The sequence below is a fragment of the Callospermophilus lateralis genome, chromosome 19 (assembly GCF_048772815.1).
Source record: "Callospermophilus lateralis isolate mCalLat2 chromosome 19, mCalLat2.hap1, whole genome shotgun sequence".
Taxonomy (NCBI): Eukaryota; Metazoa; Chordata; class Mammalia; order Rodentia; family Sciuridae; genus Callospermophilus; species Callospermophilus lateralis.
Window position 1 is genome coordinate 27186549 of NC_135323.1, and position 19445 is coordinate 27205993.

Consider the following 19445-nt stretch of genomic DNA (forward strand, 5'->3'; position numbering starts at 1 on the left):
CGCAGCCTGCGCGCCCCGCCCCGCCGCCGCGCCCCGCCCGCCCGGCAGCCTCCGCCGTTCTTCCTTTCATTCATCTTTCCCCAGGAGGGCGACAGCTCGTTGCTGGGCGCCGCTAGCTGTGCAGCGCGCTCCAGTGCGGTGACCAGGGACATGTAGACGCCTCCGTTTCGCCACTGGGAGCCCTTCTGACCCAAGCCATCTGAAGGCCAGGCCGAAGGTGATGGAGGCCTAGTGGACCTTGAGGACGCTGAGGTCACCTTGGGGAGGGGCGCCAGCTGGGTCCTCTCCCTCTCCCCTGAGCCCTGCAGTGGGGGCAGGCCGGGCGGGGGAAGGCGAAGACTCACGACTGTCCCAGGCGTCCCAGGGTGCGAACTCGCAGGATCTGGGAAAAGATCGCCTCTCTGCCAGGCTCACTGTCGTCCTTTCCCAGGGCTGGGGGTGTTGGGCACCGAGTCAGGTCAGGTCAGGGCCGGGCCACCGCCCAACAATGGCGGTCGCCCCTAGGGCTCTAGGCTTTGAGGTTCTTCTTCCTGATTAGGAGAAAGAGCCCACCAAAGGACCGTCCCCGGCCCAGGAGCCCAATAGGGGACTGACAATTGTGACCTCGCACATTTCCCTTAGGGGCTATGGATGTCCCTAGAACATACCGCTGCTGCTGCAGACTCCGCCGCCTCTCCTGTAGCCTGCACTGAGTAAGCCCATCTCTGAACTACCCACCCAGTGTGTTCCCTCACTTTCATACTTCGAGCGGTGGGGGTCTTCAAGGGTCTTTCATTGGTGACTTGACTAGGATTGGGATCCCCTCACCTTCACTAAAGTGAGGACCCCAATCCAGACTCACCCTCCACTCACCCCAGGTCATCCCCAGTCCATTTCCTTGGTCACCGGACCCATATCCAACATCGGTCATCTATTGGTAAGTTTTCCCCTTCTCTTGATCACCAGCAGGTGTACCCTGAGCAGGTGTACCCTCAGGGGAAACTGACGGTTGATCATCTGTCGGCTCCTCTGACCACCTGTGGGAGGAGAATTCACTCTGCCTAGGCCTTTATGGTCACAGCGAACCTGGAGCAATCCTCCAGATTCTACTAGTACAGGTTAGGCTCTTCCCTTACCCCGGGGCCCAGGTCTGACTTTCCCATAAACCCCGATATTGGGTGACCTGTGGTCCCTCGGCTCCTTGGAGTCCAGTCGGTATTCTGATCTGGTGACAATCACATCAAAAACTGATTTCTCTCTCCAGGCAATTGTTCGTTAAGGGACGCCTTGTCTGAATCATCTGCCTGTCATGGGGAATTCCAGCTCCCTGCCAGTTGACTCCCCCAGTTAGGTGTCTATTGAATAATCGGTCCACTCTTAGCCTATCCCCCGACATTAAACCTAAGTGCCTTATCAAATATTGCATACAAGATTACCCAAAGTACCAACTAGATAACCAAAATAAATGGCCCCATCAGGGTCGCTGGATCCTGATATTTTATGGGACCTCTTCAATCACTGTGAGCACATTAGGAAATGGACAGAGATTCCTTATGTGGAAACTTTCACTCTTCGCTGCCAAAACCCTAACCTATGCACCCCCTGCAAACCACACCACCTTCTTCTCACCATTAAGTCATGCAAGGATCTCTCCTCCTGTCCTTCCAACTTTGACCCTGCAGACGAGCCACCTCTTTACCGGCAGGCCCCCCAACCCCTGCCTCTGCCTTGCTTCCCAACCATGCCCAATCCTCCTACCCCACAGCCTTCAGCTCCCCTGGCATCACCCCCAGAGCTTCCCAGCCCCCTTTTAGTCCCCCTACAACCTGTTCTAAAATTCACCTTTCTTCGAGTACTATCGCCACCCCCCCCAGAAGTTTCGGGTGCTGAAGGCATTGTGAGGGCTCATGTTCCCTTCTCTATGGCAGACCTCTCCCAAATTGAGAAGCGCCTGGGCTCATACACTTCCAACCCCTCCTCATACATTGAGGAATTTGAATACCTTCTTCAGGCTTTAACCTCAGTTTTCACGACATTTCCACCATCCTGGCCAATACTCTTCTCCCAGAGGAGCACAGACGGGTCTGGGAGGAAGCCTGTAATTAAGCTGATGAGGTTCATCAAACCACCCAGGCTCACCCGCTAGGTGCTCAGGCAGTCCCCGACCAGGACCCTAATTGGGACTACAATACTGCCACAGGATTAGCCCTGAGGGACCAATTTTCCACCTGCCTAGTTGCCGGACTCAGACGGGCAACTCAGAAGGTAGTTAACTTTGAAAAGCTCCAAGAGATCATTCAAGACAAAAATGAGAACCCCTCTACTTTCTTAGGTAGGCTGGCTAAGGCCCTCCAACAATATGCTAATTTAGACCCCGAAACCCCTGACGGGAGGCAGCTCCTAACGACCCATTTCTTCCCCCAAAGCTACCCCGACATAAAGGCCAAACTAAAGAGGTTGGAAAGGGGGCCTCTCACCCCTGGTCTTCAAGGTCTGCCATAATAGGGAGGAAAAGGCCAAACCCCACAAATCCCAGATGCTGGCTCAGGCCATTCGGGCATCTGCCCCCCAACTTCATCCTCTAAAGGACCTCCATGCAGCTCACCAGGGCCATGCTTCAAATGTGGAAGGGATGGCCACTGGGCCAGGGCTTACCCTAACCCAAGGGTTCCTGCCAAACCCTGCCCAAAGTTCCAGTGTCCTGGTCATTGGGCCGTGGACATGCCCACAGCCCTGGGCATGACCTTCTGGGACTGGCGGTGGAGGACTGACGGGCTCTAGGTTTCCTTCCCTGATGGCTATCACCACACAGGAGCCCAGGGTCACACTTAGCATAGATGGATGCCCCATTTCATTCCTCCTAGACACTGGAGCCTCATTCTCTGTTCTGAGGGAGGTTGGGTGGCCCCACCACTGTTGTTGGTAGGGGGCCAAACCCTCATGCCTAGGATCACTGCCCTAATCCCCTGCTCATTCCTCAGAGTCATATTCTCCCACCAATTCTTGGTTATGGCCCAATGCCCAGTTCCCCTGCTAGGGTGAGACATCCTCTCCAAATTTGAGATATCCATCACCTTCAATCTCAACAAGTCAGTCTCCTACATTCTCTCACTACTCATGTCGCCTCCAACAGAGGAACTCTCCTCCTTCCCTTTCCCCCAAAGCCAACCCCAAGGTATGGACACCACAACCCCATCACTTGCACACTGCTCCCCCGTTGTTATTACTTTAAAACATCCAGATGCCTATCCATGTCAACCCCAATACCCGCTTCCCTCTGCCAGCCTGATAGGCCTACAGCCCATCATTCAAGATCTCTTAACCAAGGGCTTCCTCAGACCTGCCCACTCGCCTTTCAACACTCCCATCCTGGCAGTTAAAAAACCTAATGGCACCTTTCGTTTAGTTCAAGATCTCTGGCTGATCAATGAGGCTGTCCAACCCATATACTCCTTGGTTCCAAACCCATATACCATCCTGTCCTCTATACCTCCTTCCTCAACTCACTTCTCAGTGATAGATATCAACTCATTTCTCTATTCCCTTGGCCCCACATCCCAGGACCTCTTTGCTTTCACCTGGACAGATCTTGAGACACGCCAGTCTTGTAAACTGACCTGGACGGACTTAACCCAGGGCTTCTGGGACAGCCCCCGTATACTTTGGCCACTGATCTAGATGACCTGTCCCTCTCACAATCCTGATTACTGCAATATGTAGATGACCTATTCCTCTGCAGTCCCTCCCTGGAACAATCAGAATGACACCTCACTTCTCAATTTTCTAGCTGAAAGGGGCTACCAGGTCTCTCCTGCTAAAGTCCAACTTTCAAAGGCCCAGGTTACCTACTTGGGCGTGCTCCTGTCCACCGCTCCAAGGCTACCACCACCAACCACAAGGCTCATATTGAGCAACTACAGACTCCCAGCACCAGAGAGGAAACCCCTTCATTCCTGGGGCAGGCAGGATGCTTTAGAGTATGGATTCCCAACTTTTCTCTCCTAGCGAAACCCCTATATGACCTTGTCAAGTCTTTCCCCTCCCTGGTCCCTACAGGAGACCTCGTCCAGCCTTTCCAAAAACTCCAGCAAGCCCTGTTGCAAGCCCCAGCACTGCAACTGCCTGAGCTTCAAAGACCATTCCTTCTGTACTGCCATGAGAACCGGGGTCTAGCTCTGGGGGTGTTGAGTCAAACGTAGGCCCCTGGTTTGCCCCTATGGCTTGTCTGTCTAGACAGACCCTACTGTGTGGGGGTGGGCGCCATGTCTCCGCGCCCTGGCAGCAGCCTATATCTTGCTCCTGGAAGCTACAAAGTTAACCAGACTCTCCTGCCTTGCCACATCCTTCTCCTCTTGGTGACTTTCATACACAACACCTCTACCCCCTTCCAGGCTTGCGCACCCTTAAACCCTGCCTCCTTGCTCCCCATTTCAGCTACCCCTCCCTTACACGACTGTGGACAGGTCTTGGAACAGATCCTTCATGCCCTAGTCATCTCTCTGAGGGCCCCCTCGAGAACTCTACCCACACCTGGTTCTCAGATGGCAGTTCCTTCCTTGTGGATGGACGCCAACTGGCCAGATATGCAATAGTATCCTTAGACCGAACCATAGAGGTCAAACCCCTTCCCCCAAGTACCACCAACTAGCAGGTGGAATTAATCACGGTCACCCGCGCCTTTCAGCTGGCTGCAGATGCATCCTGACCCTATACACTGATTCCAAGTACGTTTTCCATAACCTCCTATCACATGCAGCCACATGGAAGGAAAGGGGACTCCTCACCACCAAAGGGTCTTCAATAGTCAATTCATAATTGATCTCTCAGTTACTAGAGGTATTCTTGCTCCCTGCCAAGATTGGCATCGTCCACTGTCAGTCACACCAGTCTGATGCCAGCTTCATGACCATGGGAAATAATCGAGCAGATGTAGTGGCCAGGCAAGCTGCGCTCTCTTCGGATACCTCGGCCACCTGCCTCCTGGTATCCCAGCCACACACTGTTCTTGCTTCTCCGCTAGAGACAGAAACAATCCACTACCTATGCTCAATCTTCCACCCCAACCCCTGACCCTACAGACTTTTCTCTCCACCTTTTTTACCCTGTCTTCAACTAAAAGGTCATTAAAGACATCACCACTGCTTGCCAAGTCTGCCAGCAAGTCAACCCACAACCCCCCCCTAAAACCAGGAACGTTTCCTACTCGTCAAGCTCAAGGCCACATCCCCAGAGCTGACTGGCAGGTTGACTTTATGCACATGCCTGTGGTGAGGTGTTATAAGTACCTTCTGGTCTTTGTTGACACCTTCCCAGGCTGGGTCGAGGCATTCCCCACAAACTAGCCTCCACTCTGGCCCGCCTCCTATTAACTGAGATTATACCAAGATTCGGGGTACCTACGTCCTTTCAATTGGACAATGGACCCCGAATTTATGTCTTGGATCACACAACAAATCACAGCAGCCCTAGGTGTACCCTGGATCTTCCACCTCCCTTACCATCCACGATCGTCTGGTAAGGTTGAACGCTCCAATTGGACTCTTAAGAGATTCTAGCCAAACTTTCCCTCGAAGTTCACTGTGATTGGGTCAAGCCCCTTCCCATGGCCTTATTCCGCATTAGAGTCCTTTCAAAGAAACACCCACAACTCTCACCCTTCAAGGTCCTCTATGGATGCCCAGTTCTGCCCCCTGGCCTCACCCCCTCCCCTGGCCCTTGGCTGAAAACCTTTCCTTTCCCCTTCTCTCCTTCATCAGCTCCGAGCGTTGGAAACACCAAGACCTCCTGTTGCCTGATGCATCCGATCCTTCCCCGACCTTCCCTTTAACCTCAGGCACATGGGTCTATTATGCCCCCCTTTCCAAGAACAGATCTTTCCCCAAAATGGAAAGGACCCTTATAAGTTGTCCTATCTACCCCCCACAGGGGTCAGACTCTTGGAAGGATCAGCTACGCTGTCCCCTTGGACTCACATCTCCCGACTGAAACTGACTCCCCGCCCCGCCAAGGAGGAACAACATTCAGACACCTCGCTTGCGCTACCTCCTAAACCCACTTATACCTTTCACCTCCACCCTGATAGGCCTCTTAAGCTCTGCGTCTCCCGGGCATCATACTAGCCTTGCTCACGACCCTCTTACATGTTTTCCTCCTCCCTCTTCCCAGGCTTGCCCCCGACTCTTGCAGTACCCCGCCAGGCATGTACACTTTTCAAGTTTGGTAGCTTAACCACGGTCAGGAAACCCGTCTATTCAATCAGTCCTCCTGCCCATTAGCTAGTTGCCCCTCCATCACCCTCTCCTTTGATGCAGTCTCCACTTGGGCTGGGTGGGCTGCCCTTCCTGGAACTGTGGGTATCATTGGTCCCATCCCACCATGGGGAAATCCTACTGGGGAATCAGGCCGGTCGCCTACAGTCAATCAGTAACATGGTCCTTCATGTTAGGTTTCAGTTTCCCGATCCCTCCTCTTGGCAATCCAGGATAGCAGCCGTAGGCTTCTACAACCCCAACAGGTACAGTGGCCGAGGGAAAATCATCATAAAAGCGATTATTACTGACTCCTCCTCACAAGGGGGGCCTACAACGTCTCAATGCCACCAAATCCACACCAAGTCACAGCACAAATCCTTAAACCACTCCCTACCTTCTCATGGGATAGGATATGAACACTCTCCCTCCAGCTCCTGCTCAACTATTCTACTTTCATCTTCTCTTCCTGCTTTCTCTGTGCGCCTCTCTGGCGACTCCTACTGGCTCCTATCACTATTAATGCCACCCCCTCTGCTGGGTCCTGCCCAGCCACCAACAGCACCATATCTCCCAGCCTACACCCCTCTTCCCCAGTTCATTACATTAACGTCACTGCCTGTTGGGCGACCACTTCCTCATCCTGCCCCCAGGGGACCCACAACACCCTCAACGCCAACGTCCCTCTGCCCCCTCCTGCGCTTTTCCTCTGCAGATCCTACCTGTTCTCCTGCGTCTCCTGTTCGTCCATGCCAGGGCCTGTTACCCATCATCCTTATTCCCAGCCTCACCCTATGCACCTGGGCGGAGGCTGAGGACATCCTTACATCTCCTTCATCACCACAGGAGAGCAGCCATCCTGGCGGGAGTCAGCCTCGTGGCTTCAACAGCGCTTCAGGGGTAGCCATCGGGGGCGTTGGTCATTGCTCAATCCTTCTCTCAGGAGCTGGCAGACCTAGGGGACTAACTCACACAAACAGCAGAGGCCTCCCTCAGTGCCACCCACTCCCTCCAGGCCCAACGCTCCTCCTTGGCAGAGGTCATCCTCCAAAATAGATGGGCCTTAGACGTCATAATAGCTGGAAAGGGAGGCACAGGTGTGTTCCAGGGCGAGGAGGGCTGTGATTATGTGAGCCAGGCTGGGGTGACAAACCACAGCCCACACAAGCTAAAGCAAGTCATCAAAGACCTCAGGGAAAATCGAGGACAGTCCTTTGTCCGGAATGCACGGAGCCCATGGAGAGTCGGCTTCCTTGGCTGTTACCCTTGCTGGGGCCCCTCACTGCCATTTTTGCCATCTTACCTGTCATTCCTTGCATCCTCAGGTGTATCAGCTCTCAGATCTCAACAATCTCTAGCCAGACTTTCAACCAGCTCCTTCTTAGGCATTACCAACCACTCCCAAGAGAGGCTGACCTATCCCAGGGACCTCTCAATGCTGTAAATTCTCATGCACCCTCCAACTCTCGCTGCCCCGAGGCTCTTCACTGCAACCTACGGCACCACCACAGCCTCTGCTGTACCACCCAGGATTCAATAACGGCCACGGCCTCTGGATCTTACTGCTTGTAACGGGGTTGATAGGTGACCATGTCTCCCATGGTTCTCAGTCTATGCTCATGATCTTGCAAAGTGCTTATCTACACTTTGTAATTGTGGCCTGTGTCATCTATGGAGGAGAGGAATGACACTGGGACCCCCAACCAGGCAGGCGATGCACGAAGATGCATGGCTGCTCCCTGACCCCCTCATGGCATTCGACTGGGAGCAGGCCCTCAAAGAACTATGGTGACAAGGCACTTTATAGACCCCCGACCACCACCACCCGAAATCGCTGGCTTTGGCAGGCATCTGCTGATTTTGCTATCACCCACTACCTTATGAACTCTCCTGTCCAGCCCTCTGTCCCCAACACCCCTCCTCCTACCCCATGACACCCCTGACTCAGCAGGAAGTAGCCTGAGGACTTGGTGCCCATTTCCTTTTAATAAACCCAAAAGGGAGGAATGCTGGGCTTGGAGTCAGGTCAGGGCCGGGCCACCACCCAACAGTGGTGGCTACCCCTAGGGCTCTAGGCTCTGGAGTTCTTCTTCCTGATTAGGAGGAAGAGCCCACCAAAAGAGCCTGCCAAAGGACCGTCACTGGCCCAGGAGCCCAATAGGGAACTGACAACTGTGACCTCGCACAGTTCCCTTAGGGGCTATAGAAGTCCCTAGAACACACCGCTACTGCTCCGCCTCTCCTGAAGCCTGTGCCGAATAAGTCCATCTCTAGGCAACCCAGTGCTCCTCACTTTCATACTTCGAGTGGTGGGGGTCTTTCGGGGGGACCTGGAGAGGCTCTGCTCAGGGTCCAGGAGCAGGCCCAGTTGAATAAGGTTTTGGTTGAGTCAAGTGATCAAAGAAATTCCTCTGTCTAGTCCAGCACTGGAAGGGTGTTGCACGCTGCCCAGAGTTGGACAGTTCTAGAATGCTGACCTTCATGGGGGCAACCCTGTCTCCCCTAGATGCACCTGCTTGCTTAAGCCCGCTGCACAGGAGGCTGTAAACTGGGCCAAGCAAGGACAGAGGCAGAGCTAGCTTCTGTTGCGTTTGTGCAGACAGATCTAGGCAGCTCTTGGGCCAGTGGCCAGCAAAGTAGGAGATGCTCCCCTCTGGGTGTAAACAATCGTACAGACAGGGAAGAAGATTAGATTCTTGTTTTCAATAAAAACAAGTTTTTCTAGTAATTAACATTTAGGTGGATGCTGAAGACTTCACCGTATCTTTTGGTCAGATGGTCCCTGGACACTCACAGTGAAGTGTCACAAGGAGACATGAAGGACCTCAGAGGCTGCCCTGCAACTTTTGGCTTGCTCATTGCTTTCCTTTGGTGTTTATCTCAGGCCCTAGCAGGAAACAGAAAGCACACTTAGTGGGACCTTGTTTATTTTATTTATGTATTTAAAAAATTTTTGCTACTGGGGATTGAACCTAGGGGGAGCTTAACTACTGAGCCATATCCCTAACCCTTTGTTTATTTTTAAAAATGTTTTTTTTCATTGTGGATGGACACAATACCTTCATTTTATTTATTTATTTTTATGTGGTGCTGAGGATCGAACCCAGTTCCTCTCACTTGCTAGGCAAGTGCTCTACCACTGAGCCACAACCCCAGCCCCTCCCTAGCCCTTTTGATTTTTCATTTTGAGACCAGGTCTCGCTAAGTTGGTTAGGATCCTGCTAAACTGCCAGGGCTGTCCTTGTGCTTGCGATCCTCGTGCCTTAGCTTCCCAAGTCACTGGGATTACAGGTGTGTGCCACTGTGCCTGGCATTGATTGGTTGAGTTTAGAGACAAGGTCTCACTATGTTCCCCAGGCTGGCCCTGAACTCCTGGGCTCAAGTGATCCTCCTGCCTCAGTCTCTCCCGTAATGGCTGGGACTGCAGGCTCCCTGTTTAATAAAGGGGATGTTTGCAATGGACCAGGCAGGGTTGAGGGAGACAATGAGGGCTGGCAAGCTGTAGTGGGTGGCAGCAGGTACCAGGCCAGGGGGAAGGGGCTTGGAGAGGACACCTGGAGGAGAGGGCTCATGACAGGGATGCAGCCAACTTATGGGAACTGGGGGCCAAGGATCCACGGATGGCTATTCTAATCTATCCAAGTGGCAAATATGTACTTGGTGTTTGCTCAAAGATATTTTACTTATGGCTTCATGATCAGCGTTTTCTAGATGAAGCGTTGAGAGTCCCATGGAAAAAGTTTGCCTGTTCCAGGTCAGCAATTAGGATGGGTCTAAGCTTGCCAAATTGGTGCCTGGGTGAACAAAAGCTGGTGACAAGCAAGAGCCTCCTTGGGGACACGGCCACAGCCACAAAATGAGCCCAAGACTGTTGCTGAGAGCAGGGGACAAAGCCTGAGCTGTCTTAGCCAAGACAGATGGCATCGTGGGATCCCTGCTGTCCGTCCCAGTCTGCCCCCTCCTTACTTTTGCAGGGTGACCTCGTCCAGATGGGAGACTCAGTGACTGTCTTGGCCTTTTTTCTTTTTAATTGGCACTGGGGATTGAACCCAGAGGTGCTCTACCACTGAGCCACCTCCCCAGCCCTTTTTTATTTTTTATTTTGAGACAGGGTCTCGCTGAATTGTCCAGGCTGGCCTCCAACATGTGATGGATCCTCTTGCTTCAGCCTCCCTAGTAGCTGGGCTTACAGGTGTGCACCTCACCTGGTTCCAGACCTCTTCTTGAACTGCAGTCCCAGGGTCCCACGTGTCCACCTGGCATCTCAGCTTGGATGCTAAGTGGGTACCTTAGCATGCCCAAGCCAGAGCTCTTAATCTGCCCCCAGATCAGCTCCTCCTCAGGTGCTTCTCATCTCAGGAAAGGGTGCCAAGGTCACCCAGTCGTGCAGGCCAACTTTGAAAGCGGGCACCTATTTTTGAGGCCTCCCATCTTGTCCCCACCCCCTCTATCTAGTCCCTCAGCAGGTCCTTTGCCTCCAAGTACAACATCTATCCAGGATGCCACACTGTCCCCTGGTCCAGCTGGGCGTTTAGGGCCATGAGCCCCTAAGTCACATCCCTGCTCCCTGTTACCAGCACAGCCTCTGAGCATGCTGGTCTGAGGTGACCCTTTCTGTCTCTCTAAACCCAGAGTCCTTACTTTGGCTTTTATGGGACCTACGCCCTGGCTACTTGATCCTAATTTCTCCTCCTCTTGGTCACTTTTGTTAACACCACAGGGCACCTCTCAACTCCTCCAATGTCCTGAGCCTGGGACCTCAGGACACCTTCCCTGGGTTTTTGTCCTCATGGTGCTGATTCGCCTGGCCTTAGAGCTGACCATTTATTCACCATATTAGTTTCCAGTGGCTCTTGTGGCAAATCACCCAAACTGGGAGACTGAGAGCCACCGCTATTCATTGCGGTTCTGGAGGCCCTGAAGTCCACACCTTTCTGGAGTCTCCAGAGGAGAATCTGTTCTGGTCTCTTCTAGATGTTGCTGTTTTTTTTTTTTTTTTCAATTGAGTAAAAAACAAAACCAAACCAAACCCCCAACAAACCAATAGAAAAACACACCGAATAAAATTTGCCATCTTGACCTATGTCTGCCCTGGAGTTGTGCTCACCATATCACACTGCTGTGAAGCCAATCTCCAGGACTGTATCATCTTGCAAACCTGAAACTTTACCCATGAAACTCCCACTGCCCCTGCCCTTCCCAGCCCTGGTGACCACGGTCTGACTCTCTGACTCTGTGAATTTGATTTGAGAAACCTCACAATAGTAGGGTCACACAGTATTTGTTTTTGTGGGTGACTGGCTTATCTAACTTACAGTCAGGTCCTTAGGGGTTCCTTTGTGTTGCAGTAGGTGACACGGTTTCTTTCCTTTTTAAAGCTGAATACTGTTCTGTGTGCATGTGCACATGCGTGCAGTTTGTGTCGTCTATCCATTTGTTCCTCCACGAACCCTTGGGTTGCTTCTGCCTCTTGGCTCTCGTGAACAGTGCTGCTAGGAACGTAGTTATGCACTTATCTCTTTGAGATCCTGAATTCACACCTTTGGCTATAGGTGGACTTGCTGGATGACATAGTTAGCTTCATTTTAATATTATTCATTCATTTATTTTATTGGTACTGGGGATTGAACCCAGGGGCCCTTAACCACTGAGCCACATCCCAAGCCCTTTACTTTTTTAAACAAATATTTACTATTTTTTTTTTTAGTTATAGGTGGACACAATATATTTTATTTTTATATGGTGCTGAGGATCAAACACAGTGCCTCACGTGTGCTTGGCCAGTGGTCTACCTCTGAGCACAACCCCAGCCCAACCCTTTACATTTTTTACTTTAAGACACTAAGCTGTCTAGGTCTCACTAAGCCTTCCAGGGACTCACTAAGTTGCTGAGGCTGGCTTTGAACTCGCGATCCTCCTGCCTCCGCCTCCTGAGCCACTGGGATTACAGGCGTGCATCACCATGCCCGGACTCCATTTTATTTTTTGAAGAAGTGCCAGGCTATTGTTCTTGGCAGTTGCTCCACTTCCCATTCCTACCACCAGTGCAGAAGGTTTCGATTTCTCTACGTCCTCACAGGCACTCCTTCGTGAATTTCCTTCTGTTCCTCCTCCTTCCTGGATAACAGCTATCCTAATTAGTGTGAGACGTGCTCATGAGGTTGAGCATCTTTTCATATCCTTCTGGCCACTTGCATGTTATCTTTGGAGAAATAACTCTTCAAGTCTGTTCTCATTTTTAAATTGTTTTTTTTTTTTTTGATTTTTTTGCTGTTGTTGTTAGAATTTTTGTTTTTGTTTTCTTTCTGCACTGCAGATTGAATCCAGGGCCTCACACATGCTAGGGAAATGCTCCATTTAATTATGCCCTCAACCCCTTTAAAAAAATATTTGGAGACAAGGTGTTACAAAGTTGCCCAGTCTGGCCTCAAACTTGCAATCCTCCTGCCTCAGCCTCCCGAGGAGCTGAGATCACAGACGAGTGTCACCACTCTTGCGTGTTGGAGTTCTTTATGAATGCTGCATATTTCTCTCTTCTCAGCTGCATCATTTGCAAATATCTCCTCCTATTCTGTAGGTCATCACTTTGATGATTGTGTTCTTGATACACAAGAGTTTGACTAGTCCCCTTTATTTTTTCTTTCGTTGCCTGGGCTTTTAGTGTCACATCAAAGAAATCATGGCCAAACCTGATGACGTGAAGCTTTTCTACTCTTTTGTTTAGAATTTTCATAGTTTGAGATCTTACATTTAGGTCTTTAGTCTTGAGCATCTATGTTGCTCGGGATAAGGCTCCAACATCATTCTTTTGCAGGTGGGCGTCTGGTTTCCCCACATCATTTTCTTGAGGACTCTGCCCCATTTGTTAAATGGTCCAAGATCATGTAACATACGTTCAAGGGCTTGTTTGGGGGCTTTCTGTTCTAGCCCATGAGTTGATGTGTCTGACTTTATGCCCCCGCACTGTTTTGATCACTGTAACTCTGTGATTTTTTTTTTTTTGAGATCGGGAAGTGTGAGTCTTCCAACTTTGTTCTGTTTCTGAATTGTGTGGGTCCTCTGGGGCACCTTGAGAGTCCATGTGAATGTGAAGATAAAATTTTCTGTTTCTGCACAAACTGTTCTTGAGCTTTTGCTAGGGATTGGGTGGAGGACGTGGACACTTTGGGTCGTATGGACGTCTTCATATTAAGTCTTCCACTCAATGAGCATGGGATGTCTTTTTATTTCTTTGTGTCATCTTTAATTTCTTCTGCAATGTTTTGTAGGGTCCAGTGGACAAGTCTTCCACCTCCTTGATTAGGTTATTTTCCTTAGTATTTTATATTTTTGATGCAAGTGTGTTATAAATGGAATTATTTTCTCAATTTCTTTTGCATATCATCACTTGTTGGTACATAAAAAAAATTTGTGTGTGTGTGTGTGTTGAATCTTTAGGGTTTTCTACATGTAGGAGTATGTTGTCTTGTGAACAGGAAAACCTTTACTTTTTTCGTACCAGGGATTCAACCCAGGGGTGCTCTACCACGGAGCCACACCCCCCAGCCCTGTTTTTATTTTATTTATAGACAGGGTCTCACCAAGTTGCTTAACACCTCACTTTTTCTGAGGCTGGCTCTGAACTCACTATTCTCCTGTCTCAGCCTCCCAAGCTGCTGGGATTACAGGCGTGCACCACTGTGCCCGGCCCCCAATCCCCCCCCCTTTTTTTTTTTTAAATTTTGAGACAGGATCTTGCTAAGTTGCTTAGGTCCTTGTTAAGTTGCTGAGGCTGGCCTCCAACTTGCCATCCTCCTGCCTTAGCCTCCTGAGTTGCTGGTGTTTGTCACTGTGCCTAGCTGCCTATGATCTTTTAATATACTATTGTATCTAGTTTGCCAGAGTTTTGTTGAGGGTTTTGCATCAGTATTCATCTGGGATGTTGGTCTGTAGTTCTTTTCCTGTGTCTTTTGTCTGTTTTTGATATTAGAGTCCTGCTGGCCTCATAGGATGAGATTGGAAGTGTTCCCTCCTCTTTAATTTTTTGGAAGGCTTTTGGGAGGGCTGGTGTTAATTCTCTAAATGTCTGGCAAAATTCTCCAGGGAAGCCATCTGGTCTTAGGCTTTTCTTTGTTGGAATTCTTGTTACAGATTCAACTTTTTACTCATTATTGATCTGCTCAAATGGCCTATTTCCTCATGATTCAACCTTGGTGGGTTGTGCGTTTGCAGGAATTTACTTATTATATTTAGATTTTCCCATTTGTTGGCCTGCAGTCCTTCCAGCTTCTTATAGGGACACTCGTCATGGCATTTGGGACACACCAGGATCTTTAACTCAAGTTCATTTGCGAAGATCCTTTCCCCATAATGGGCAACAGTTACTAGCTCAATTGTCTCCCCAGAACCTGTATGTTGAAATCTGTGCCCCGGTGGCTCAGAGTGTGATTATATAATCCTCGAAATCCTTGAATCCTCGAATTGAAATCCTGGAAATTCGCAATCCTCGAAATCCTTGAATCCTTTGAACTCACAGTCCTTCGTGGAAAAGATTAGAACACAGTCAGGCACAGAAGGAAGGCAGGCGACGGTGCAGGGAGAAGGTGGCCATGTGAAGTCCACAAGAGGAGCGTTCATAGAACAGGTCTTTCCCAGCAGTGGATCCCAGAGCCCCGGCCTCCAGAATGGCGAGAAGTTGCAGTCCTGTTAGTTAAGTCCCTTGTTGTCCGGTTACGGGCAGCTCTAGGAAACAGAGGTGTTCATGAGTTCTGAGGATGGCACCTGGATGTCCTTGGGGTCATTACCAGCCTGGAGCAGTCCTTCATATCTTCCTGCCAGAACTTCTAACTAATAAAGGCAGGAATTTCATCTATTTTGTTCTTAAAACAGTACTCATCCATCCTGTCAGGTATGGTGGGGCATGCCTGTAATCCTAGCAGCTCAGGAGGCTGAGGCAGGAGGATCGAAAGTTCAAAGCCAGCCTCAGCAAATCACTGAGGTCCTAAGCAACTCAGCAAGACCGTGCCTCTACATAAAAAAAAGGGCTGGGGCTGGGGCTCAGTGGTTAAGTGCCCCTGGGTTCAATCCCTGGGGGTGGGGGAGAGGGGCCAGGGAGGGACCTTCTGATAAGGTGCCATTTAAGTTCTGGAGCAGGAGAGGGAGCCATTGCAACCAAGGGAGGGGTTCCCTGGCCACTGAACAGCCTCTGGCTTGTGCTCGGGGGGAGGTGGGAGCCACTGAAGAAGCTTGCGCAGGGTCATGGCCTTCACCAACTTCCGTTTTAAAGGGTCGTCTGGGCTGCAGGAGAGAGAAGGCTGAAGGAGGATTGGGAAGGACCCAGAGGCTGTTTCGGGAACCCAGGCTGAGAGGCTGGTGGGCCAGGGCCTTGCCCTGCAGGTGGGGAGAGGTGGACCACCCTGGGTCTATTCTCAGAGTCATGCCCCAGAATTCATTGGTGGAACTGCTGCAGAGAGCGAGGCAGGAAAACCTGAGAGAGGTGGCTCCCGGGTCCGCCTGAGCTGCAGTCATTCCCTGAGGTAAAGAAGGCGAGGAGGGGACAGCTTTGGTGGACAGGAAGAGTCCTGCTAGGTCACATCTCTATCTCTAAGACTTCCAGATGACGAGGTTGGAATTGACCTCGGGCATGCAAGTCCTGGGCGCGGGGGAGAAGCCCATGTAGGGGACGTCAGTTTGGGGGTTGCCAGTGCACAGGTGACATCTAAAGCCATGAGTGATGAGAGCCCAAGCCAGGGGCCCCAGGGCTGGGGACCGAGTCTTGCCAACTTTCCCAGGCCAGCGGGCTGCGGAGGCACCAGGAGAAGGTCTTTCTCTTTGAATGGGGAAATGAATGAGCGGTGTCTGGTCAACTTTGCCAGACTCTTGGGAAGGCTGGGTCCCCGTCACTGGACAGTTACCCTGGACCACAATAAGTACCACAACCCTCCCAGCCTCCTGACCCGTCCTCCAGATGTCCTCAGCTCTGTCCCTCCCTCCAGGTTCTCTGGCTGTCTGGCCCCCCAACTCCTCCCCACTCTATTCTTTTTTCTTTTTGGGGGAACTGGGGATTGAACTCAGGGGCAGACAACCACTGAGCCACATCCCCAGCCCTATTTTGTATTTTATTTAGAGACAGGGTCTCACTGAGTTGCTTAGCACCTCGCCATTGCTGAGGCTGGCCTTGAACTTGCGATCCTCCTGTCTCAGCCTCCCACTGTATTCTTTTGCCCTTTACTGTCCTGAGCAAGACCACTCTTTCCACCCTGTGAGGGTACTTGCTTGCAGAGGCTCAGCCTTCCCGCTGCAGGGAGAATGCCATCCCCATCCCCAAAGGAGCTCCTGGGTTACTCTCCTCATTGACAAGGGTCTGCCCACAGCTCAGGCCGCAGGAGGCCATGTGGGTCCCAGAAGTGGGTTCAGCGGTTTGGGGAGAGAATTCTAGAATCTGACCCCCAGAGCAGGGCGTATGTGGCCTCCAGGGAGCACATTCCTGGGCCCCGGGGATTCGGAGCTCCCAGGGGAGCAGGATGGAGTGTGGGAGTGGGTCACCTAAGGATGGTGCTGCGTGTCCTCCTGCCACCTGTGGGTGTCATTTCTTTCTCTTTCTTCTTTTCTTCTTTCTTTCTCCCTCCTTTCTCTCTGTTTTGTGCTGGGGATTGAACCCAGCGGTGCTTTACCACTAAGCTACATTCTCAGCCCTTTTTAAAAAAAGTTTGAGACAGAGTCTTGCTGAGTTGCAGAGCTGGCCTGGGCCCTGGGAGCCTCCTGCCTCAGCCCCCGAGCTGCTGGGACCGCCCACCTTCAGGGCGACAGTTCTCATGCTGCAAAATGAAGAGAGGTGGTGCCTCCATGGGCCCTCGGGAGGGGGGGTCTTCCCTGGAGAGACGGACGGCAGGGGATCCTCAGCTCCTTTCTGAATGTGCTCAGGTTGGCCATCCCTCCCTCTTCGTGGCTGTTCGCGAAGTTCAAGGCTTAGGTCTAGACAGAGGGGTCAGCTTTGTTTCCTCCACCCTCCATCTGCAGGCTCCAGAGGTCACCCACCAAGACCTGTCCTTGGGGACTTGCGCCTCTGGGACAAGTGCAGGGGAAGATGTGGCCAGTGGGTGAACCCACCTCTGTGGAAGAGGCTGTCCAGGCCCCGCCTCCCTGCAGAGAAGCTTCCATTGCCAAAGGACAAGCCGACCTTGAAGAGGGATGGAGGGCCCAGAAGCCTCTTCACACACCAGGGGCAGTTCCAGGTTCCCCACCGGGGGGCGCTGTTCCCACTGGGCCCAGAGCTGAAGGCAGATGGAGAAACACAAAGGAGCCCGACACACTTTCCTTTAAAAGGATTTGATTTATTAGTCTTTTCCGAAGCAGTTAATTCTTTTTAATTATTTAAAAAATATGTGTGTTTCATCCAGAGTTATATCAAAGTGATTAAAATGAATCTTCGACTGGAGATACAGCTCCCCAGATCAGAGAAAAAAAATGTTTTTCAATGAACCACAAAAATAAAACCCAAAGAGAACATCCACAATCAAACATATTCCCCACATATCCAGGACAAAAAATAAAATATTTATTGATCTATCACAGCGAAACACGAAGAGATGGGGAGGGCGGAACGGGACATGCTCTGTAGTAGTGGCTCGAGGGCGGGACGGGGGATACAGTACTGCATGTGGGGGGACCCAGGCCGGGGACGAGAGTCCTGTCACCCCAGCCCACACAGCCCTCACACCCTGGGCCAGCGTCGGGGGTGTGTGGCAGGGGCGGAGGCTGCCATGGGAGGTTACCCAGGTGGGTGTGGGCGTGCCCAGCCAGCTAGTGGCACCAGGCAGTCAACTGGGGACAAGAATAAACAGATGGACGGTTGGGTGGATGGACGGACACATGGATTCCACAAGAGCAAGGGGGCTATTCCCAGTGTGAGTGGGGGGTTCTTCTGACTCCAAAGGCGCCCCAGTTGTGGGGAACAGCCATTGATAGGGGGAAAGGGCTGAGTGGACCCAAGGAGAGGAGGGATCTTGTGACCGAATCCAGCTTTGAGGCTTCAGGTGCTTGGGTACCAGCTGGACTGCAGCCGGGGGTGGTTCCTGGTGGGCAGGGGGAGGTGGGACTGCCCAGGAAGCATCTGCACCATCTTCAGAGGAGCCCGGGTGGGGGTCCCCCAGGGGCTGCCCTACCCTCCTCCCTCCCCCCAGGAAGACAAAAGCACCAACAAGTAGCACCAATTTCCCCTGGAGATGGAGACTGTGTGGGGGGAGCTCCCAGGAGGAGGGGTGGGGCCGGGGCTGAGCCCACCAGCCCTGGCCTCTGGAGCCGGTGGCCTCCCAATCGGGGCACGTGGCCACTGCTCTTGATTCCTTGTCCTGTGGATTTCCAAGGCCGCCGGCCTACCGTCCCCTCCCGGGTGGGCATTGAGTGGGGCTTGGGGTGGGATCACAGAGGGTTTACATTCTCCACCAAGCAGTAGCACCAACGTTGATGAGGTCGCGAGTCAGGGGTCCCGGGAAGCTCACTTTCTCTTCCGGCCACAGGATTTCCCCAGGCAGGCCCCACCTGGGCAGGGGAGATGCACACAAAGGTCAGCGGGTGTCCCCCACCCTGGGCTTTTTTGTTTGTTTGTTTGTTTTTACGGGAGATTGAACCCAAGGATGCTTAACCACTGAGCCACATCCCAGCCCCCCCCCTTTTTTGTATTTTATTTAGAGACAGGGTCTCTTTAAGTTGCTTAAGACCTCACTAAGTTGCTGAGGCTGGCTTTGAACTCTTGAACCTCCTGACTCGGCCTCCCGAGCTGCTGGGATTACAGGTGCGCGCCACCGTGCCCAGTGCCGGGTTGTTTCCTAAGCCCCCTGCTTGCTCAAGCAGAGGCTCGGAGAAGCCAGTCCACGGCCCAGGGAAAACTCCGCGCATCGTACAAACTCCCACTGGGCAGGTGGGGTGGGAGCCGGGCCTCAGGTGTGATTGATGAAATCGAGGCTGGTGGGGGTGGGGCTAGGTTGGGAAAGTACCAGGCTGGACAGGGTCCCTGGATTCTGGGCATCCTGCAGAGCAGCCCCATCAGATGGGGTGAAGGAGGAGTCCAGGTGTCTGGAAGGGATGGCCGCCTAAGGGGGTGGGGTGGGCCCTTGAAGGGGAGGGTTTATCACAAAAGCAAACTGAGGTCCAGAGAAAGGGAGAGTCTGTGCCTGAGCTGGAAGAGGAACGCCGGATTCCGGGGGAGGGTCTGATTGGTAAATGGTTTCTGGTCTCCCT

At 52.0% G+C, this 19445-nt stretch overlaps 1 protein-coding gene and 1 long non-coding RNA gene across 6 annotated transcripts in view; one reads left to right on the forward strand and one right to left on the reverse strand.

The window, feature by feature from the left end:
* The first annotated feature begins 32 nt into the window (after positions 1 to 32).
* Positions 33 to 17777, forward strand: LOC143638236 (uncharacterized). Of its 3 annotated transcripts, none has more exons than XR_013154573.1 (4): positions 33 to 217; positions 622 to 692; positions 858 to 916; positions 17226 to 17777. It is a non-coding gene; the product is annotated as an uncharacterized LOC143638236 (long non-coding RNA). The 3 variants fall into 3 exon arrangements; XR_013154575.1 differs by lacking the exon at positions 17226 to 17777 and adding an exon at positions 6425 to 6494; XR_013154574.1 differs by lacking the exons at positions 622 to 692; positions 858 to 916.
* The window catches only part of Eln (elastin), a 29928-nt gene continuing 28034 nt past the window's right edge, over positions 17552 to 19445 (reverse strand). For all 3 annotated transcript variants that reach the window (XM_077105948.1, XM_077105947.1, XM_077105949.1), the window contains one exon: positions 17552 to 18746. In XM_077105948.1, coding sequence (XP_076962063.1) covers positions 18703 to 18746 — 44 coding nt within the window. In that variant the 3' untranslated portion in view covers positions 17552 to 18702. The remainder of the gene's footprint in view (positions 18747 to 19445) is intronic.